Source organism: Micropterus dolomieu, linkage group LG23, assembly GCF_021292245.1.
Source record: "Micropterus dolomieu isolate WLL.071019.BEF.003 ecotype Adirondacks linkage group LG23, ASM2129224v1, whole genome shotgun sequence".
Lineage (NCBI taxonomy): Eukaryota > Metazoa > Chordata > Actinopteri > Centrarchiformes > Centrarchidae > Micropterus > Micropterus dolomieu.
In genome coordinates, this window is record NC_060172.1 from 10,143,952 (window position 1) to 10,167,002 (window position 23,051).

General features: G+C 39.3%; 2 protein-coding genes across 3 annotated transcripts in view; both read left to right on the top strand.

Annotated features, from left to right (window-relative positions):
* LOC123963487 (F-BAR and double SH3 domains protein 2-like) overlaps window positions 1-3,810 on the top strand; it is a 41,488-nt gene extending 37,678 nt beyond the window's left edge. The window contains exons 18-20 of the mRNA XM_046040386.1: window positions 841-1,051; window positions 1,175-1,239; window positions 1,388-3,810. Coding sequence (XP_045896342.1) covers window positions 841-1,051; window positions 1,175-1,239; window positions 1,388-1,471 — 360 coding nt within the window. The 3' untranslated portion in view covers window positions 1,472-3,810. The remainder of the gene's footprint in view (window positions 1-840; window positions 1,052-1,174; window positions 1,240-1,387) is intronic.
* A 2,997-nt stretch (window positions 3,811-6,807) lies between these two features.
* Window positions 6,808-23,021, top strand: rsf1b.1 (remodeling and spacing factor 1b, tandem duplicate 1). 2 transcript variants are annotated; one of them, XM_046040435.1, is made up of 16 exons: window positions 6,808-6,961; window positions 9,103-9,194; window positions 10,457-10,549; window positions 11,855-12,060; window positions 12,202-12,329; window positions 12,478-15,095; window positions 16,212-16,496; window positions 16,871-16,975; window positions 17,059-17,138; window positions 17,512-17,566; window positions 17,651-17,763; window positions 18,555-18,622; window positions 19,016-19,229; window positions 19,389-19,612; window positions 19,833-20,012; window positions 21,057-23,021. In XM_046040435.1, exons 1-16 carry the CDS (start codon window positions 6,808-6,810, stop codon window positions 21,605-21,607), a joined length of 5,166 nt encoding a protein of 1,721 aa, XP_045896391.1. In that variant the 3' UTR covers window positions 21,608-23,021. The 2 variants fall into 2 exon arrangements, with proteins under 2 accessions (XP_045896391.1, XP_045896392.1); XM_046040436.1 differs by having other exon boundaries at window positions 19,833-20,006.
* Window positions 23,022-23,051: the final 30 nt, after the last annotated feature.

Below are 23,051 nucleotides of genomic sequence, written 5' to 3' on the forward strand. Positions count from 1 at the left end.
TGTTACAAACCATCTGTGGTCGCATCTTCCACTGTTAAAGGTGGGTTAAGTCTTTCTCATCAAACACACATCTTATTGTCAAATTCAGCAAATATCTCCTCACGGTGCGCTAGCTGCTATGTGCATCTTGAAGTATCTCGTTTGAAAAGGTTAATGAAAACGGCAAAATTTGAAAAACTTCCTCAATTTTAACAAAATGCTTTACGCTTGCTTAAGGTTGTTTTTGCCTTTTTACGCAAGTTAATGCGCTAAATGAGAGATTAAAGCATCTTTGCTGAGTAAGTTCTGATGTAGCGAACATTTAACTCATGTTTCTGTCTGTTTACTAGCTGACATGAAAGAACACTTACAACTTGCCCCGTTGAAACAGATTCCTGAAGGCCTCTCTTCATTTTTCTCAGATACATCATCCTGGGGTCGATGCGACTGGTTTTCTTTCCAGTTTGCAACGTCTATTTCTTGTTTATTGCAGCCATGTGTAACATCAACTATGCTCTGCGTAGCCTAGTTTATTGGCTCCAAACCAGCTGATGGAAACGCACCTAAATCGCATTTCCTTTTTAGCAACATTTCAAAGATTTGCTAAAAATCCGCTTGATAATTAGATGTAAACACGGCTACTGTGCTGGCTCTGGAACCATCTCGTCCTCTCTGCATGTTCGCTTCACAGCAGCAACTGTAGCGATAGTATGCTAACCCACAACTTAGCTAACGTTAGTTATTTATTATTTCCATACTTTAAGCCAGTCTTTGGAAAAGAGCCTTAACAATAAACAAGACCCGAGTACGGCAGCATTTTGTCACTGTGTAAATTAATATTTTTTGCCTGTTGTTTTCAAGGCATCCTCCTCCCCTCTGGCCCAGAGCGACCGATCACCTCGTAGTCCCTTCCAGCCGGGGCCTCTCCATAGCAGCCCCCTTCAGACGCCCACTACGTGCTCTCCTCAGTCGAGTCCTTGCAGCGCCACAGCCTCTCCCATTGGCCGACCACCCTCCTATCATAATGGACATCACAGGCCGCCACCAGCGCCGCACAAAAGCCCCTTTCAGAGTAAGATTTACTTGTTTGTCTGTATTAAAGTAGGCGGAGTAAGTATGAGATCTGAATTGTAGTGACTGTACTGAATTTGTTTAAACTGTTATGATGGTAATCTGTGTCCGCTGCTCTCTTCAGGTCCAGTCCAAGGCTCCACTCAACCTCCCAAATACCCAGAGAGTAGCTCTGGCACCATTCGACCTGTGAGTTAACATGTCTTTCTATGTGTTAGCCTAGAGCGAGTGAACTACTGATGTGTACCAGGCTTCTTGCCCATAGTGAGCCGATCAATAACTGAGCACAAAAACTTCTAGCTGTATTTTAATTCCACTGATTGATGGATGTTTCCAGGTCCGTGCGGCTCCTCCGCCCCCTAAGCAGCATCCTCGTGGGCAGGTGAAGCGGAGGGAGGAGGTGGAGATCACGCTGGTGTGAAGGCGGCACCCTGGTGGTGGCGGCGGCGGCAACGTCTGCTCTGTTCAAACCAGCTGGGACTTGGCGGCTCTGTGCCTCTAAACGCGCTCCCTATATGAAACCTGAGGAAACTTAAACCCCCCTGAAGACGCCTGGAGGCCAAGAGAGGCCCTACACTCTATCCTCTTTGTCTTTTCACACGACACCTCATAGGATTAGTGTGCTGTGGAGGAATACTGTGCCTTTCTCTTATCTATGCTTCTTTTATTTCCTGTTTAGTTGTTTCATTTCTCACACTCCCTTACCCATTGACGGTCTCCTATTTGACCAATAAATATTATAACTTTTATTCAAAGTTAAACATCCTCTAATCCATATTGGACATGAATCATTTTCAGTCCTGACAAAATATTTTGAGAATATTCAGAATATCTGCTGTTAAAATCTTCAAGTGTCAGTCCTGGTATTGGTATTCAAAACACGCACTACTCAAATCCTGTTTCTGTTCTTTGCTCATAGTGATTCATATTGTAATAACTGTCAGATAATGAGGCCTGTTGTCCTGTGCAGGCCCTAAAAATACAGTAAAACCTGTTATTGTAAGAAATTGATAGAAAAAGTAACGTCACATTATTCGCTTGTGGGGGCGAAATAAATCCGCACAAATCTTAAGCGTCAAGTTCGACTACAAAAACACACCAGTCCGTGTGTGAGTTGCACCATCGACTTCTATTTAACCTCCTCTGTTGGAGTTAAAACTGCTGAGCGTGGTGATGATAAAAATAATAATAACGATAAAATCTTCTTATCAAACACAAGAAAATTAATAAGCATATTTCTGAAATGTTTAAGTATTCTTTGAACCAACCGCTTAAAACTACTTTGATTGGACAAAGATGAATGCAACACTCTGCCGTACATATATCGAAAATATCACTATTAATATATTAATAATGGTTTCACCATGTCACCCGGTTATGTATTACTTTGTCACTTACTCTCTTACTCTTATTTTGACAATGTTGATCTGTTGAGAGCTTTCACAATTGGATTACTTCTATGCAACAAAGTTACACTCGGCAGGACATCACAGCGTGTTGTGAACATGCATCTTCAACACAAACCAAATGTCTGGTCGTCTCAACGCTCGATCAAAACGCCAGCATGGACGAGGCTGGTCCTCTCCTCGAACACACGTAACTGTACGCGGTTACTTTAACAAGGGGAAAGTGGCAATTTTAGTTGATTGATTGTTATGTCAGTAGGGGGAATCTCCTTAAAAAGTTGTCTGATTTAAAAACATATTGGATCCTTTACCTTTTTTTTTGATTCATTAAAAACAAAATAAATAAAACGTTATGTTAGTTTTCTTTGCACCAAACGCTAAAAAAAATCCTAAAGGGAGAAATGTAGTGCTTACATACTTATAGTCTAACTTTTGTTTCTTTCTTGTGTAAAATTAAGATCTACAAATGTTGTTATGACACTAATGTAGCCTGTGAAGGTTGCTGGTGAGGAGCAGCGGTTTGTTGAGGTTGCAGTTGGTGACCGTTTACACTGAGTTATGTGCAGTTTAAACATGCCTTTATTTTTTTGAGGAGGAAACCATCCTGAGCTGCTAGCTGTCCATTTAAAAAAAAAAAAAAAAAAAGATCTATACTGTCATAGTGAAGCACTTTTTGATGTCTTCTTATTCCTTTTCAGTATTGTGGATGCTATTTTTGTTTGTTGAATATTTCTTGTTTGACGTTTTGTTTACCAGATATATTGGTATAAATACTTTTCTTTTATTGGCTCTTGCGTTATTTAGCCTTTAAGTAGCCATTGTAGTGTCTTTGAGATTGAGTTATGACCTTATGAGCGTATTGTTTTTGAAATACCAATAGTTTACAGAGAGCTTGGAGATGGATATCTGTACAAATAATAGCACAGCTTGTTTTGTTTTGTTTTTAGGATTAGGATTTGTTTTAAAACTATTAAACATTAGTTTAATTCGATCAGAGGAAAAGAGATATCTGTCAGCCGTGTTGCTGTGTTCTCGTTGATCTCCTTGAGATCTGAATGACATCAAACTTATTTTTGAAGTTTGCATTTACCCTGTTATATTGAAGAAAGAAGAAAAAAAAGATAGTCATCAGACTGAAGTCTCCTTTCCAAATAGAGAAGTTGTTGTTAACTTGCTACTGGTCTTGATTCGAAGTTAAGTCTGAATCTGAAAATCAGTGACAAACTGCCCACATTTTACAATGTTAGCTCTGCAGAGGCTGCGGAGCGTCATATTTACACACCAGTGGATGTTTAACTGTATTTATTGTGTACAAATAAATGTGAAATAAAGATAGCTTAAATGAAACAAACAAGCCTTTTTATTGTATGTTTGAGTTTGTACTTGCTTTTCATCCTGGTATGTTTGGTATGTGGATGCACTTTTTAGTGTGTGTGTGTGTGTGTGTGTGAGATATCAGAGCGCCCTCTCATTGTCCATATTAACACTTCATGCAGATGTACATCCTGCATCTCTTCCCCATTGACAAATCTGAAGTTTGGGCCCATAAGAACTGCAGTATGTGTTTTAAATCTATTTACAGCAAGTCGTCTTTGCATTCTCCGGCCCATAAACAAACTCTAAACCTCACAACAAACATGCAAATGTGTGGGACATTTAAATGAAAAAGTTTCAGATTAATAATAATAAAATCTATATATTCATTTGCAGCTGTTTTACATTTAATCGAACAAACGGAATAAAATGGCGTCGGCTGGCTGCGTGGATAAGAGCGCAGTCGTATGAAGATCAATGAAGGTGATAAGTCAAATAAATTTAAAAAACGATCACCCCGATGACAGTGAACGCATCGCAGTGAGCAGAAATTAAAACTGATTATCAATGACTCGTTTGTTTACATTGCCGTTTTAACCACGAACAGTTGTCAATCTACAAATTATACAAATGCAAACATCCTGTCAGACCTTTCAAAGTAAATCACGCTTATTTAACTCAACATAAAACCCTGTAAGAAAACTAAAACTAAATCCGTCTCCTGGTGCGTATTTCCTGTACTGTTACAGCTAATGTTTGAAATATATACCGTATGTTAGTGCTGTCCCGAAAATTACAAATTTTAATTTTTGTTTCGAATCGCTGTACATCCGGTTTCAGTGTTGCTAACTCCGGCTAGCTTTACCGCAAAGACTTCTGGGCCGTTATTTTCTTTCCCGCGGTGCATTGTGGCTCCTCATTCTTTCACTGCGTGAAGTTACGTCAAGTTAAATAATTTATAATAAAACACAAAAGAAAACACAGCAGAAATCACGTTATGACCTTAAAGGAAACCATATTATTTATCACACATAGGTTGGGGAGGGGGGTTTATCAGGAAAGACTACATCAACCCTTTTTATGTGTTTAATCTCATGTTGGGTAATTTAAATACATAAATAGAAATTATATTTAAAAATATACTGTTAAACAAAGTCTGTTTTTACTAGTATACAGGTGTATAATTGCATGTATTCTATTTTATTTATATTTATTTTTTATCACGTATTTTTAATAATCCTGTATTAAGTGTTAATACAGTGTTCTTGCTCTGTAGTTAAATATTTCAGAACTTAATTGATTTCAGACCTTGTAAAAAATCCTCCATCTTTCCAACGTCAAATAATTAGGGTTTAAAACAAATGGCAACCTGCTTAAAAAACACAATGCGATAAAATAACGATACAAAAACTTAACAAGATCTAACTAATAATGAATTAAGAACATTTGCTTAGATTGAAGATATATGATATTGGTATCAGATTTTTTTTTATATATGTGCATACATATATTTGCAAATGAGATTACAGTTAACAGAATACATAAACTGAAGTCTGACTGAGGTTGACAGAAATTGAGGCCAATAAGTGGTTTGACCAAAGGATAAAATTGCATTACAACTGTATAGGTAGATAAATAATTCATTATATTAGCAACTAGAAATTAATTAAAAGAGTTTGAGGTGAACTAAAGGCTGTAAACACATCTGAAACACACTAAAATCAGTTAATAATAAAATAATAAAGTGTATTTTAGGTTCATGCCTGTTAAAGTGAATAAAATAAGTACTCTCAACACTGACCTCTGCTGGCGTTGCAAGAAGGGCAAAAGGTTCTTCTTTCCACGTAGCTCGAGGATCCATAAAGATAAACATTTTCTGGGAAAATGTGACAAAGTCCCTGATCCACAAAAAAGCTCTTACTGTCGCTTGTGATCCATTGATGTATAACCGATATACTGGGTCAAACCTTAACAAACACTAATCTAGTGGTCATGAACACTCAGTATTGTCTGTGTCTTTTTAAGAACACTATAAAATTGCAACAAAACGAGATGAATATATGGGTCAAATTGTTATAAATACAGATTTGAAAAGAGAAGTAAAAACAGTAATTAAGTTAAATGTGCAAATTGTCAGTATTTAAAGGAATTATATGTAATAATAATAATAATTATTATATATATATTACATTATTATTTCAGTATTAGACTTTTTAAATCAAAACAGGGCTGGGGAGAAATATACAAGTTATTTTACAATGTTTATATGTATAATGGTGCACTGATATACAACAGCAGTGAACTTAAAAACAGGATAAATAAATTAATCATTAACAAAAAAGAAAATTTAAAGCCTTAAGTAAAGGAATGTGAGTTTTATTACTTAAGGAAACTTTACTTGAAAGCATCAAAAGTAAAATGATTTAATATGCAAAAAAACGTATTATAATATTAGATATTATATAATTGGATTACCCCGCGACCCTGTACGCAGGATAAGCGGTTGAGGATGGATGGGTAATTGGATTATTATTACTGATGCATAAACATGCAAGAAGCATTTTAATGTTGTAGTTGTTCAGGATTGAGCTCATTTTATCTAGTAGTAGTTCATCTGTTTCCAGATGTTTTTTCTGTATATTGGCGTCAGATGTCATTGTTATTATATATTGATTGTATATAGTCTTTATACAGTGTGTATATTATTTATACATCTATGTAAGAAATGCTAATTATTCTACTTTTATTGTATCTTGTTCTTTACGTTCCTCTGTGCTGCTGTGCCAACATGAATTTCAACATGAAAATCTTATATTATTTGATTTGTGTCTGAGATTTCTTATTCAAAATATTTTTTTTTTCTGTCTGACTTGACACAAATTAACAAAAAAATTTGAAAATAAATAAATACCTGAATTTTATTTGCAGTCCTGTGACTTTAAACTGTAGATTTAAAAAAATTTGTTCCACGCTTTATTTTGTTAACACCGGAAGTGCTTTGTCTTATTCCGGCTGACTTGACACTGGTGTGGAAAAGATGGCTGCTTCGGCGGCAACGGCGAGTTCGTCCCCCGGTTTGTGTCCGAATTACGCCGTGATTTGCTCCTTCCTGGAGAGGTACGGAGCATTGCTGGACTTGCCGGAGCTCACCTTTCCCCAGCTGGAGAGATATCTGCAGGACACATCCTCAGGTAGGGCAGAAAAACCCCCAGTTGCTAACGGGAGGAGGAGAGACTTCACCATTGCTTTAAAGATAATGGTAACCGTGCTAACAGGCTAGCATCTGCGTTAGCTAGTCGTGTGTTATTGTGTGGTTTTCTAACCTTCTTGTTTACTTCAATACAAGTTAACCGCGTCCCAGAGCTGCCGTTCGAGGTGGAAAACGTATCTATGTTTACTTAAATAATTATTAACGGGCGAGCATGCCGAATTACTCGGTGTTTTCTCTCACTTTTTAGCTTTTGAATAGGGCTTAATTTTTTCCAAGCAGCCTTTATCTGCCGCTGTAACGATACTCGTAACACAACACAGGCAGAGATGTGTGGTGATAGTAGTGCTTGCGGGCCAGTGAAGATGGCGATAATTCATGCAATACGTCGTGCATTTTGATAATGTATCAGTGAAGATGTCGTTGCCTGTGACGGGCATGCGATGTGCACTTTATTTACAGTTAAAATATTTTGCCATGTAGTGGTTCGCACAGTTTGTCAAGTGGGCGGTAACAACAACAACAACATTAATTTCCGGTGAAAGCTTTCAAAATAAAACATTTTTTCACGCTCAAAACGTGATCCTGCGATTGAATAGCATACAGCTGTACTCACTGTGCATTGATTAACTATTTTAAAGCCTATATGTATTATTTCCACACTTTTACAAATACATTTTACCGTAATGACCAATCTTCTTGTATGTACGTGCATGTTAAGGCATAATCATTGTACTTCCGTTTTAGTTGCTTATTATGGTTGACTTGACTTTGAAGTCTTCCTGATTAACTCATATTTTTCTCCTCGCGTTGACATCTGCTCCGTTCAAATCAACTCCCTCTTAATGTCCTTTAAACACCAACCTGTTAACACTGTTTGTTTAAATTAGTAGTGTAGCTCGACCTTCCACCGACATTATTTTCAGTGGCCATCTTGGAGAAGCACTAGACTTTTTGCAGGGACTGCTGTAGATCTGGTGCACGTATTTTAGAATAAAAAATGTTGCTTTCTGTTGCGGATTGACGAGCCATCATGGGGCACAATGTCAGATCTTTTTTGAATAGTTTGCATTTTTGTTACTACCGTAAATCTCAAATAGTGCCCTAAGCTGCAGAAGGCCTTTATTTTGAAGCAGGCTTATATGAGAGACAGGCCTTTTATTTTTAATTCTCTATGTTTCCAATGCATCTTTGTTCTTATTTTAGTACTAAGCCTCCCTGTTTCCTCATCTTTTCCCGTTAGACCTGTTAGATTTTTGTTACAACATTACACTGTTAATGAAACTCAAACTTCCTGTATCCGTTTCAAATTAAAAGCCCCCCTGGTGTTTCTTTGGACAGATTCTCTTAATTTCCTGACAAGATATTTATTGTGAAACACTTGCAGGACATGTGCAGTTTTGATAACAACAGCTGAACTTGATCAAAGGAGGACAAAGCAGAGAGTGGATCAGAATGAATGAATCAAAATTTAAACACAATCACTGTATCCTTTTGAGCCCTGCAAAAATACATTTATTGGAAAGCATATTACCTTAAAACAAAGTGTATTTCAGTAGATTAAAGTAGTAAATCAGTTCTAAAAGTGTTTTTAAAATCAGTGCCATGTAAATCTACATAAAGGATACATTTCATTTGTGTGAAGTGTGAAAGCTAAAACATCATCACAACCTGCCTTGATAAATGAAACCGTGTAATTACACGTCGTCACTATCCTCATAAACCAAACTGCCCTCTGCACACTTTCCACACATTACTTTTGCTGCTAGCAGCTCAATAACTGTTGTCTGCAGACACAGGACACTAATTTACCACCAGACTCCATACACTGAAGTGCAAGTTTGTCTGCCCACTTTATTTTGACAGTTATTTTTTACTATACTTTATATACAAACTAAAATACTATATATATCTTTACTTTGGTTCTTATTCATGCTTCATTTTGTTTATAGTAGTTGCTCTTAATGTATATTGTATTGGGTGTTTTAAAGTTACTCTGTGACTCCTGTGATACTTGAATTTCCTTGCAAAGAAAGCAACACTTTCATGATTTCTTTAAAATGAATCTTTTTGGGCGTGTGAATCTTTTATTTTTTTCACATCGTCTTTCTAATGTTTCCTCAGTTCCAAAGCTGCTGGTTGATCTTCACGTCAAGTTGCTGAGGAAGATCGGCAAGTCAGTGTCAGCAGACAGATGGGAGAAATATCTAGTAAAGGTAAATTTATTAACTTTATTAAGCTGTTCTTTTTTTCACATAATGCACGTGTAATAAAATGTAATAGAACAATATTTGTTTTTGGAAAATGGATACAGTCTTCTGTTTGGTAGCATTTAGAACAAAACTAACACACAGTTAATTAATAAAAACAACAAAGTTATATCTGTATTGATAGGTTTTTTTTTTTGTTGTTGTTTTTTTTTTTTACATCATCAGCATGTTAACGCTGTAATGCTAAGCTACGATAAAACCGTGACTTTTCTTGACTTGCAAAATTACCTTTTTAAATCGACAAACATCATGTGTGTAATTCAGTGCACATAATTACTTTATTCCTGAGAAAAATATCTGCTTTTTTAGCTAATAGATGCTCCACAATGTTTACCAGCTAGTCTCTAACTTTGTCTGTCTGCTGATAAGTGGTGGGTAGGTAGTGTACCGCTGCACTCACGAGGCCGATATATCATACTAAATGACAGCAAATCTAATCTAACACCATCACTAGGTAGCGTTTAATATTTATAGTTATACTGTGGAGAATAATGCAGCTGAATGATGTGAAATATACAGCATAACACAATGTACTTTCCTATTTCATTAATTAATAAAAATTTATTCTACAACAACACATTACTGGCTAACATGACATGTATATTATTTTGTAATTGGAATAATCGACTTTCTGATATCGGCATTATATGTCTGCCACCAGCTGCCCTACTCTCTAAATATCGGCCATTAAAAACCTGTATCAGTCGACCACTAATATTAAAAATATTGATTTGTGCTGCTTCACAACCAGTGGAGAAATATTTCCAATTACATTTAGACCATCATGAGGCTCTCAGACTGTCCATTAAAACCCTGCTTATAATTACTGTAACACTTAAAGGTGCATTTACGAAATTGGTCCTAATTTCTCCTCAGCCTGCAGAGAAGAAACAGCTGAAAACTAAAATGTTCAGCTTTAGCCGAGGCTGTCAGGGAGATTTAACTTATTATTTGAGGTCAGAAGTTCATGGTATTTTCCATCCCTTTCCACACATTGTTGGTGAGAGGTATTTGAAATGGTGTTTGAACCACAACATCATCTCAGCTTGTTGTTTTAGGTAAATAGCCATTTACATTCAGGTTTGAATAGACTTTTCACGGGAAAAAATGTGTCCGTCTGTATGAGCGAGTCTAACAGTAAATCATAAGTAATGGATTTCACATTAAATGCATTAATTTGCCGATAATATTTCTCATTTTCCTTGCAGGTATGCCAAGAGTTCAACACCACCTGGGCATGGGAACTCGAACAAAAAGGATACAAGGAGATGTCGGCGGAGTGCAAGACGGGGATACTTAAAGTAAGCTCACTGTTTTTGTTTGTTTGTTTTTTGTTGATTTTGCTTTTAGAATGGTTTCAAAGAAAAGGGTTTAGTCAAAGTTTAAAGAAAGAAGCACAGGTGTAGCTGAAGGTATTTTCACTTGTCAGAGCAGGAAAAGCACAGTGTGATTTTAGTGAAGTGTAATTTATAGTGTTAGTGATGGCTGATTTCCATTCAGGATGGTGTTCACTCCCAATTTACTGTTTAGTGAACTATCTCTCCACTACTTATTTTGAGTATGAAATTTATCCACTAAATAGTGCCCTAAAAATTCCCACGATAGAACGAAAACTGAGGCCATGGCATGTTAGCACTCATATCTTATCATCTTGTCAGCGCTCTTGTCTCAAACCTAGCTTGGCTTCTCTGCAGTTTCTTGTCAGCTGACATATGCAATGATACGATCGGCAATCCGCTAATATGGCTGATTTATTTGTCTAGCTCTATTTTTAATAACACTGTAATGCCTGATGGATATTTTTAAGTATTAAATAGGGCTGCAGCTATCGATTGTTTTAGTCGTAAAGAAAATTAGACAGGCCTCTTAAATTGAACAACTAATTAGTTTCCTTTTTATAAAAAGCTGGCTTTTTGTTGCTTTATAATAATATTATTTCTCAAAACTAAACCCAGTTAATGCATTTAAGTACTATATTACAATCTGTGCTTTTAAGGAATTGTTTCAGCCCTGGTATTGAATGACAGTAAGTCAACAAATGCGTGTATAACAACCTGGAAGCAGAGGGGAGACTGTTTGGCTGTTCCAGGGTTGTAGTTGTAGCTAATTTAAGGGTTAACCCCAAGCGGGAAGCTTCCAGTCTGAGACGTGAATCCAACGCGGAAGTCTCATAAACCTGCATTCTATTGAACGGCCAGCAGGGGGCGACTCTTCTGGTTGCGAAAAAAGTCAGGGATTTAAAGGGTGACGGGACGATGACAAAGCGGTGTTTACTGGCTTCTCACTGACCCGCCCTCCTCTGCTTCTGATTGGCTTACTAGGAACTGCGCATGTGCAACTCCCAACAAAGATCATTTTGAGACAAGATGTTAGCTAAAACGAAGCGTTCAACACAGGGTGAAAAGAGGAGCTGCAGCAATGTGCAGTATGATATTTTTTGAAAATTGAACCGTGTAAACCTGTGCTGGTAAAAGCCCTAAAAATGATTATGAGCCTGAAAATGAGCATAATACCGCCTCTTTAACTCCACACTTGGAATGAATTTTTGACTCACCGTTACCATTTTGCAGCAAAGTAACTATGAATCATCCGTCTTCTTTCTGCAGTATTTGTGCGAGTGTCAGTTTGATGAAAACGTGAAGTTTAAGACTGCTATCAATGAGGAGGACGCAGATAAAATGCGGCTGCAGCCGATTGGCCGGGACAAAGACGGTCAGATGTACTGGTTTCAGCTGGATCAAGACGACAATGTGCGCGTTTATGTGGAGGAACAGGACGACTTGGACGGGTCATCGTGGAAGTGCATCGTCAAGTAAGTGATTTTTAATCGAACAAATATGCGTTAGGAGCTGTGAAACTGGAAATGAAATGCTTATTCGTTCTATAAAAGCAGGTACTGTTATGTGCTCTGTAAAGGGAGTGGTTATATTCATCCACTCTTTTCTCCCTATAGAGACAGAAATGACTTGGCTGAGGTTGTGGCACTGCTGAAGACACAAATTGACCCAGCGCTATTAAAAAAAGAGCAAGAACAGGAAACCAAACCTGACAGTGAAGAGGATAAAGAGAAAGCAGAAGGAGGTATTTGTGAATTTTTTTGGTACCTTTTTTTCCCCCCCACAGTTATATGACCCTAAAAGTTGAAACCAAATCAGAATCTTGATTCCCACCCTTTGTCTTCTATTATCTACAAGCAGTGATTTGATATTTTTACTTATTTGCATCACAGGTGACGTTAAAAAGATTGAGGACACATCAGATGAAGACAACAAAGACTCCAACAAGGCTGCCTGTCCGGTTTCACCAAAGACAGAGAATAATGAAAAAGTAACACCGAAAGACAGCTTGAAATCAGAAGCGTCTGCGGCCAAATCATCGCTGAATGGCATCATTGAAGACAAAACTGAATCAGAACTCTGTTCAGAAAAGCCGGCTGTGGATCTCAGTATCAGTGCAAAAGCCCAGAACATCAAAGAAGAGCCGATGGAGGTGTCGGACACTAAAACCAGCACAGCAGCAAGTGAACCTGCCTCTGAGATGCCATGTAAATCTGTAAAGGCAGAAAAGGGCGAGGAGACCAAGAAGAACAGCGCAGAGGAGATTCAACAAGCTCTGAAGAACGACCAACAGGCCAAAATCCCTTTGAAAAAAAGAGGAATGAAGTTTAGTGAAGACTTTGAAAAGAATAGTGGCATTATAGTGCAAAACCTGTCTGCTTCTCAGGTCAAGGAAACTCTTAAAGTTGACTCAACTCCCGAACAGACAAAGAAGGCGCAGAGTGTAAATGATCATGTTAATGGCGAAGTTCAGCCGGCATCAGAGAAAGGGCTGCAGAGTCATTTGCGTGAGTCGCTAAAAGACGCTGCCACCGACAAAGAGCAGACGACTGAACCAGCTGCAGGTAAATCCTTAGAAGCCAGAGAGAAGGACTCGCCATCCGCAGATGAGGATGGTTTGAAAGATGAAAAGGATGAAGCTTGTCGTGTAGAGAAGGTCACAGGGGGAGTCAAATCACACCAAGCAGACTTGGACAAGAAAAATGTAGATATGCAGGTAGAAAAGGAAAGCACTGCATCAAAAGAAAAGGAAGAAACGCACAAGTCTCCCCCGCCACCAACAGAACCGCCACTTTTGCCGAAAGACGTTAATAATGTACTTGAGAGGTCGTCTAATCATGAGGAAAATCAAAAAATAAAAGAATCCAAACCAGCAGATACAGAGGAGTCTGGTGCCGTAGACAAGACGACCACATTAAATGAAACCGATAAAACGTTAACAACAGGTGAGTCCGATAAAGTGAAATCCAAAGAAGTTGAATCAGAAGATTTGAAGAAAAAGCCAGCCTCTGCAGAGTCAAATCAGACTGAAGAAACCAAGACGTCAGAGATGACAGAAAATCTAACAGATATGAATGCTAAAGAAAAAACGACGCCTGAGACTAAAGAAGAGAAATCGGATAACTCAGCACTGAAAGAGAAGCTGGGAGTTGTCAAAACAACGGAGACACAGTGTGTAGACAAAGATCCTGCAAAGAAATCTGAGTCTGAAAACGCCACGTCACCGTCTGTCATTAAAAAGACAGAAATACTAAAAGGCAGTGATTATACGGAGACCCAAGTGGCCTCAGAAAGTTCTAAGGTCATTAAAAAGGCAGATAAACTATTAATCAGTGAGAAATCAGAAGAAACATCCAACGACAGTTCAGAGTCTTCTGTTAAAAATCTGGACAAATCAGAATCATGTAAAGAGATGACTTCAGAGAAAGCTAGAGCAGCCGAGACGAACGCTGAAAAGATGGAGAAGACTGAAAAGCCTGAAGATATAAAGAAAACTGTCAACTGTGACAAAACGATACCTGATGTTGGCAAGATAAGCGAATCTTCGTCCGGGCCTGTGGAGGTAGAAGCAGTGGCCGTTAAACACAATCTGACAAAGCCACAAGAGGATGACAAAACTGAGATGAACCCAGTTGCCCACAAGAAGGCAAAGGAAGCATCTGAAGGGAAAGATAAGCCATCCAACGTTGTTCAGAAGACAAACGTCCCTGAAGAAACTGATAAGACACCTGAAAAGCCAGAACAGAAAAAGGCGTCTGAAGAACAGCCTATAAAAATTGTGGCAGAGCATCCATCATCTGAAAGTAAAAAAGATGCCGACAAGGAAAATGTGAAGGACACAGATAATGAAAATCTTAAAAAAGACAGTGAGAAACTCCAAGAAAGTAAAGTGGATTCCACGACAGATAAACTCTCTCAAACGCAAGAGGAAAAGGAGGAGAAGCACAAAGGTAAAGAGAGTGAAACCTCAACCAAAATGGAGGAAAATGAGAGCAAAGAACCCGACAGCAAATCCTCAACTGAAACGGAGAAAGCGGGTGACTCGAAAGAACCTGGCACTGAAAAGCCCACTGTAGAGGAAAATAAAAACCAAAGTGAAGAAGAGGAGTCTGCAACAAAGAAAGAGGTGGCAAATGGTGGGGAAGCTCCGTCAGATGCTAAGGATTTGGGCACCCGACGGAAAATCAAGCGCCCAGCCCACCGAAGGAAAGCTGAACTTCAGAGAGAGGAGAAACACGGGGATTCAGAGTCTGATACAAACACGGGGAGGTGTCTTCGAAGATCGCCGAGGATCTCCAGACCGACGCCAAAGGTGGTGGAGATCCATGACAGGAAGCTGGAGAAATCGCAGGCTGTTCCACCGGCCGGGAAGCGCGAGGAAGATAAGGGTGAGAAAGAAAAAGACAAGGAGGACGAAGAGGAGGAGGAGGAGGAGGAAGAGGTGGTGAAGGCTGTTCAGAAGAAACCAAGAGAGAAAAAGGCTGATCAGGAGGGGCAGCCCAAACCAAAGGTAAGATTGCTCTCTGGGTTGCACTATTTAAATCTTTCTCAAAGCATTATTTATGAAGGTAGCAGTAAATGTTTAATAAGAGAAGGTATGCATGTTTTAAACAAAACAAAAAAAACCCCAACCATCTGTTTACACGTTTTAAAAGGGCAAGATTAAACGAATCCAAGCACCCTCTTTCAGAGGTGGGAGTAAAAAAAACAAAACAACTTACTTTAATTAAATATTTATATATATATATATAGTATCATCATGTCACTTGATTATTATGACTCATGCATTCATATAAAAGCAGGATTTTACTGTTACAGCAGTTATAAAATACTTTGCATGTTTATAATAATAATAAGCTTTATTTATATAGCACTTATCAAAGAAACAACAAAACACACAAAATACAAAAAATAACCACGTGGGTAGTAATAAGATACAGGGAGAGATAAGATACAGAATGAAAGAACACAATAGAGTATAGCAAATATGTTCAGTAGGACATGGGAAAGATAAGACAAGGAAACAAAGTGATAAAAACGGTAGGGCAACAATAGTAAAACGACTGGCAGCTCAGATAAAATCTGGATATGCTTTCTGGTAAAAGTAAGTTTTTAAAAGAAGAGGCTGACCCTGCCAGCCTAATTTCCTCAGGCAAGTCGTTCCAGAGCCTCGGGGCCCTGACAGCAAATGTTCGGTCACCTTTCGTTCTTAGTCTGGATCCAGGAGTAGACAAGAGGCCCTTGCCAGAAGATCTTTGACCATGAGAAGGCTCATAAGGAGTTAAAATATCTAAAATATAATCAGGAGCCAGGCCATGAATAGCCTTAAAAGTAATGAGTAAATCTACATTCCAACACTGCCCTCTGCTGGACCACGAGTCAAACTACTTCAAACGGTCCGCTGCGTTTATAGACTGCACATTTCAAATATAATTGATTTTCCCATGTTCAGATAAAATTTTGAATAAATAGCGACAGCCGTAACTTACACATCTTAGTTTGTAGGTCTGAAACTAGTGGGCGCACTGGAAGGTTACAACAACAATAATGTCAGGATGCAGGATTTTCTGAGCTGTCCTTTGACTAGTCTGCTCTGTCGAAGGTCAACATGTTGTGCTTGTTTTAGGGGAGAAAGAGACGGAGGAATCGTTGGTCCAACACACGAACGCGTCGCAAAAAGAAAGGCTCCGAAGATGAAGATGACGAGAACAGCGACGAGGAGTCCAGCGAGGAGGAGGAGACCGAGGAAGAGGACGATAGCGACGAAGACTACAAGGTCGAGCGGAGCAGAAAGAGGCGGAATCGTAACCGAGAAAGACGAAGCTCGGACTCCTCGACATCCTCAGACGACGACCTACCTCCGAACGACGACCCCTGCAAACATTGTGGTCTTCCAAATCACCCGGAGCTGGTGGGTACTCACAGGATCTAATAACTGTAGCAACGTATTTTAAACACTTAGAATAAAGATTATTTATTATTAGAATTAATTAGCAGTTAAGTAGGTGAATTACAGGAAGATGAAAGGGAAGTGGACGAGACGGAAGACAAAACTAAGATAAGTTACTGTATAACCTGCAAAGTAAAGTTTCCCAGAGCTCAAGGTGACTTCTTCAAATGTTTTTGTTCAACCAACTGTCCAAATCCCATAATATTCATTTTACAATCAAATCAGACAGAGAAAAGCAACAAATCCACATATCTGTGAAGATGGAGCCAAGGAGAAAAGTGATGTAAACGCTGAATCGATTATCGAGTTAACATCTTGAATCATCTCCTTTCCAGATTTTGCTGTGCGATTCGTGTGACAACGGGTACCACACAGCCTGCCTGAGGCCTCCGCTCATGATCATCCCCGACGGAGAATGGTTCTGTCCACCCTGTCAGCATGTATGTACTGTCAGCACTGCAGATTAAAGCAAAACCTTTGAAGACCCATAATAGGTTTAACTTTACGTTTATCCCCTCTGTAGAAGCTTCTTTGTGACAAGTTAGAAGAGCAGCTCCAAAATCTCGACGCTGCTTTGAAAAAGAAGGAACGGGCTGAGAGAAGGTGAGACGTTTGGTGCCTTTTAGGGATTTGACACCCACTGTGTTTACCTACTGTACCTAATCAAGTCAATATTTCTTTATATTGTAATGGTTTGATAATTCGGTCGACTCCCCCCAGATTCAGACGAACTCTAATCTCAGCTTTTACTGTGAAATATCAGCTCCTTCACAGTAAAAGCTTTACGGTGCTGACAACATTTGAACATGTCTGTCACTTATTGTTTCAGCAACAAATAGTGAAGAATATTTTGGTTTGGGTTGGTGTGATTTATATAACACTTAATTTACTTTGAGGTGAAGCGTGCATTCAGAGAAGTCGTGTTCACTAGAGTTATGTGATGTTGGGCTTTCCTAATGTGTGTCATCTCCTCCAGGAAAGAGCGTCTCATTTATGTTGGAATCAGTGTTGAAAACATCATCACGCCTTCAGTAAGTACAGAGTGTGGTTCCATATATTTACCGGATAAATATTCACCTGCTTTTGTTTGTAACTTACACTGTCGCTCCTTACAGGTGGAGGTAGAGGAGGAAAAGCCAGAGATCATAATCAAAGAGAAGAAAGAACCAAAGCGGAGTAAGAGCTGTGGTCGAAGGTCTACGAGGGCGAAGAAATCCATCAGCTACAGGTCTGAGACGTACTTTCATGAATAAATTGCTCTACTTTGGGGAGCGTTTGTATGTAGCTTTTCACATTCAGTGGTTCTTGCGGTTGTTAAGATGATTTGATGCAAGTTTAAGACTACAAAAAAACATTCAGAAAGGTATACTCTATAAAATAAAACACTTTATTGAACCCCTGGGAAATGTTACAGCAGCACAGGGACAAAGAGGTTAGAAAACAGATACTATTTGAATCAAATAAATCTAAATAAAAGTTATTAATTTAGGTAAATTAGAGAGATTACATTAAAAAGCTATATAATGTGCATTATGTAAAATTGGTCCAAAGCCATGACTTTACTATATATAATATTAGTACATAGGTATGCATAATGTCAAAATATATAGTATACGTGCAGTATATAGTATATGTACTGTGTGTGTGTATGTGTGTATATGGAACAGAACAACATACTTGAGGAAAAGTAATGCCAATTAAGCATATAATATAAACACACTAATAACAATGTGGTAATAAAACGCAATGTAATGTAGTATTAGATATTTATACACCTGATAAATTTAATGCATCTTTGTTAGCAGCCAATGCTAATTAGCTAGCCTATCATTTTCTTTTCTCCTAGCGCCATTCTGGAGCAGTTACTGACGGCAGAGCTGCATGTGGTCGGCTTTTTGTACAGGCAGCACAGAATTTGAGAAAGGCAGCTGCAGGAAAAAGCCGATGTACTGATGAAGCGCGACCTGATCTACATCCCATAAAATGGAACTCTTGTCTATGTCGATGTTCATTTTACAGATTTGATGAATTCGATGAGGCGATCGAGGAGGCGATTGAGGAAGACATCAAAGAAGCTGAGGGCGGAGGTAGGAGGATATGAGTTATTTGTCATTTTGGAAATTATTTTTTAATTATTTAAGTAGTATAAACTCAGCACCAACATTTCTGAAGCTCACTAATTCATATAAACAACAATAAGAAATAGTCTAGCATGCTAGTTTTTTGTACGGATTAAAAAAACGAGATATAATTTGTTAATTAATGAGATTTAGAGGTTTTACTTTTTGACAGAGCCGCACTGTTTACCTTTATTTACAGTCTTTATGCTAAGCTAAGCTAATCGGCTGCTTGCTCTAGCTCCATATTTTGAGTACAGACATGAAAGTTTTCATCTAACTCTTGGCCAAAAAGCAATAAGTTTATTTCCCAAAATGCCTTTTTTTAAGAGCTGAGAAGATCATGAGTGGTGTTTTTCACAGGAGCCGGTCGGGGTAAAGACATGGCCAACATCACAGGCCACAGAGGAAAAGATATATCCGCCATCCTCCAAGGAGAGGAGGGCAAGGAGAACGGCCGCCCGCCACGTTCCACCGCCGGTCAGCGCAGGAAAAAACGCCGGCGACTCAACGACCTGGACAGCGACAGCACCGTGGACGAGGAGGAAAGTGAGGAAGAGTTTCGCCTCACTGAAAGGTAGGAATAGAAAGACTAAACCACATTTGACAGCAGAGAGTGACATTTAGGCATAATTAAGTAATCTCACACCTGCTAGCTTGTAGCTCAATGCTGAATTCTGTGAAAGATGTACCCTTACATTTATGACTTTGTTAATTCTTCCGTGGCTGGATGCAGCTCAGAAGAAGAGTTTGTAGTGTCTGAAAATGACACGGAGGGTGAAACGGAGGCGGACTCAAACAACAGCGACTTCGGCAGCAACAGCAGCGGTAAGCATCGTACTTATTCGCGGACCAAGAAGCCACCGAAGCGGCGACGAAGTTCCAGAAAGCGGCGGAGACCGAGAGGGTACTCAGATGATGAAGAAGAGGAGACAGACGACGAAGATGAAGATGAAATAGGTATATAGATTAGTAGTAGTAGTTAGTATATGAGTAAAATTATGGGTAATAATAATTACAAAATAACTGATAACCTGAAAGTCTAACCACTCCTCTGGTCAGGACCTGTTTCATTGTATGGTCATGTGGTCTGTGCCTTAAACTCTTTTTAAGTTGGCCTTGATAAGGTGGAATATCCTCACATTTGTAATGCCTTATTATTTTGTGCGTGTGTGCCTAGTGACTGAAGGGTCCAGTGAGTTCAGTGACAGTGATCTAGACATGAGTCGACGGCGGTCTCGACGGAGTCAGAAGAAGCAGGTGAACTACTGCGAGACATCCGAGTCCGAAGGCTCTCAGGCAGAAACCAACCGGGCCAAAATGAAACCCAGACGTCGCCAGGACAGCTCTGACAGTGAGGGTCAGTCAGAAACACAGTACATTTGAAGAACTGGCTATGACCCAGGATTTTGACCTTTTTTGATTTGGTACCACAATGCTGCTAATAATAATAATACACTTGTCGTCCAAATATTTAACAAAATTAGAGTATATTAGAATCCGGTCAGGAATTTGTACCTGAGATTAAGGCTGCAGGATTAATCTAATGGCGATGTCGTCACAAAAAGTGTGTGATTTAATAAAACAGAAAAGATGTGTGAGACACTGTCTTCGCTGTGTATGCTGACTTGGTTATGTTTAACAGAGTTGTCTGTACTGTTCCTCAAAGAGATGGTTCAGAATAATTTTTAAAAATATTCAGAGCCTTTTAGTGAAACCCAACTTTATACATTTAACAGCAGCGGGAGAGAAAGTGGCGAACAGATGCACTTTCAGCAGCAGCATCTCCACAGCTCAGATGTAAAACTGCACTAGAGCTCCTCTTGAAACTCCAAATAACCCTGTTTATATGTAATTTTATGACATTCAGCAGCAGTTGTGCTATGTTGATGGTGCCATTGTATATTTTGGTCAGAAAATAAAGCCTAGATACAGATATAGTTGCACATTAAACTAGTATAAATCTCAAAAGGCTGCGATGAGTTCTCACAAACGATATGTATCTTTCCTGTTTGTCATAATAAATGACCACCACATGCAGGGAGGAGGTGAATCACAGTCAGCAAAGATGAACGAAATGCTGCAGGTGTTTTTTCTTTGTTTGGGTTTAATAGGTTTCATTTGATCAGAATGACATCGACTCAGATTCAGTCAGCTGTTTAACAAAAATATATGAACAAGAGTCAATGTCAGCATATACAATATTACAATATGGATAGAAGTCATCTTTCTGTCATCACTGGCACCTGCTGTTGCTGTGCTAATGGTTTATTAGCATAAACACAGTGTTCCCATAAATAAAAGCGCCTGCCTAATGAGTAAATGTAAACGGTTGTTTAGTATATCAGGGTATTTATTGCTGAACTACATGCAGCTAAAAGTGCCTCTTGTTTTTTTTCCCCAGCGAGTTTCTCCAGAGACTCTGAGGAGGATTCGAGGGATCGGAGGGTAAAGAGGAGAGCCGACTCCTCAGAGGAAGATTCCCGGCAGCGGCGCAGGCGGCTTGCGCTAAAACGCAGGAGAGCCTCTGAAGACGACGACTCGGACGACGACTCGGACGACTCATCGGAGGAGGATCGGCCCATCCGTAAACGAGTGAACCGCATCGACTCGGACGACGACGAAGAGGAAGAGGAGGAGAAACTGAAGGAGAAGAAAGCGGACGAGGAGTCAAAAGGAACAAACCCTGCGGACTGTAATCCGGTGGAGCTGCCACCCACCAACGGACAGAGCCCGATAAAGAGCCTCGAGGGCCTCATCAGCCGGCCTGCTGCCGCCGCTCCAGGCCTCATCGCAAATCTGGAGCCACCCAAAAACATCAGTGCCACGCCAGCTGCCGCCATAGCCCCAAACGGTCTGGTTGGCCAGGAGATGGCGGCGCAGGAGGATGACGAAGACGACCTATTAGGAGTCACAGACCTAGTGGACTACGTCTGCAATAACGAAGACTTGTAAAAAGAAAACGGTGTACTGTTTCATTTTTTGTGGTATTGTATTTTTATATTGCTTAACTTTATTATTCCCTCCCCCAGCAACACTTCCTCTTTACTTGCGTCATCTGGAGCTGGAGTCTCAGCAATCTCTGCTACTGTCAGAACTGGATCCCCATAACCAGTCTAATGCTGTCCCTGTGGGATTATACAACAAATAAGGGCACCAAACTATCAACTCTCATTTGTTTGTTAATAATCAGTTTACCTACAAATCATCCACATCATGCAGCTCCACTGCCAAACCACCACCTCTTCCAGACACGTGTCAATCATTTCTCCTGTCACAACCTCCGTTTCGTTCAAGATTTCTACACATTTTAGCTCCTGTGTTTGTCAACATTGATGGAAAATTGGCACTGAAATTGTTTGTGTGGAAACTAGTTTAAGATTGCTAAATGACTGGGACGTTTTAACATTTTATTTGAATGAAATTAGTCATTCCATAATTGATTTTAAGTTCTGGGCATCTGTTAAAAAAATTAATCTTGTTTTTTTTATGTTATCCCTTAAAGATATAGTTTGACATTTTAGGTAAAGAGCTTATTTATAAGAGGCAGAGAATCAGATGAGATGATTGATACCACTCTCATGTCTGACAGCCAGCAGCCAGCCAGCCAGCTTAGTTTAGCACAAAGACTGATTTACTTTTGATACCACTAGGTAGCGCCTTTCTACTTGTCAAACAGCAGTCACAGGAAGACCGGCTGCTCTTTCGTCTGCCTCTAGCTACTGTGGCTAACACGTGCTATGCTAACAGTAGCTAGTCTGCACACTGAAGCACAGCTAGTTTGTGGGTGCAAAGCCCAACAGCGATGGACTGTGCCATGGTCCATCACTATTCAGTTCTGTTCTATTCTCAGTCTTGTTACAATTATTTTTACCTTTTAACACGTATGACAACATGAATGTGCTGCATTTAAAGGAAAAGTTTGATTACCATTATATTTTTAGCCAAATAAATACTTTGGGCCACAAAGTCCGCCTACAAACACCTCTGTGGCGCCTAATTTAACATGTTATGTCTCATTTGTTAAATCTATGTAAAAATATAAATTCGTAGACGCAACATCCTCCGTAAAATGTCACATTGATGTTTTTACACTTCAGGTTTTGTATGTACTTAACAAATAAGATATAATGTGTTAATCAGTGAGCTTTAGAGGTGTTGGTAAGGGCATCTTACTTTACCAAAGCCGACAAACAGACAGAAGTGCATTGAGACATGACGGTAGTATCAATCTTCTCCTCCAGAAAGCGAATTTCCAAAAATGTCAAACTTTTGTGTTTTTTATAAAACCTGTCATGAGACTATTTAATCTTGTCTAATAACCTTCTAGACTAATAAGTAGTCAACCAACTGTCATTTGTTAGCCCCCCCCCCCCCCCCCCCCCCCCCCCCCCCCCCC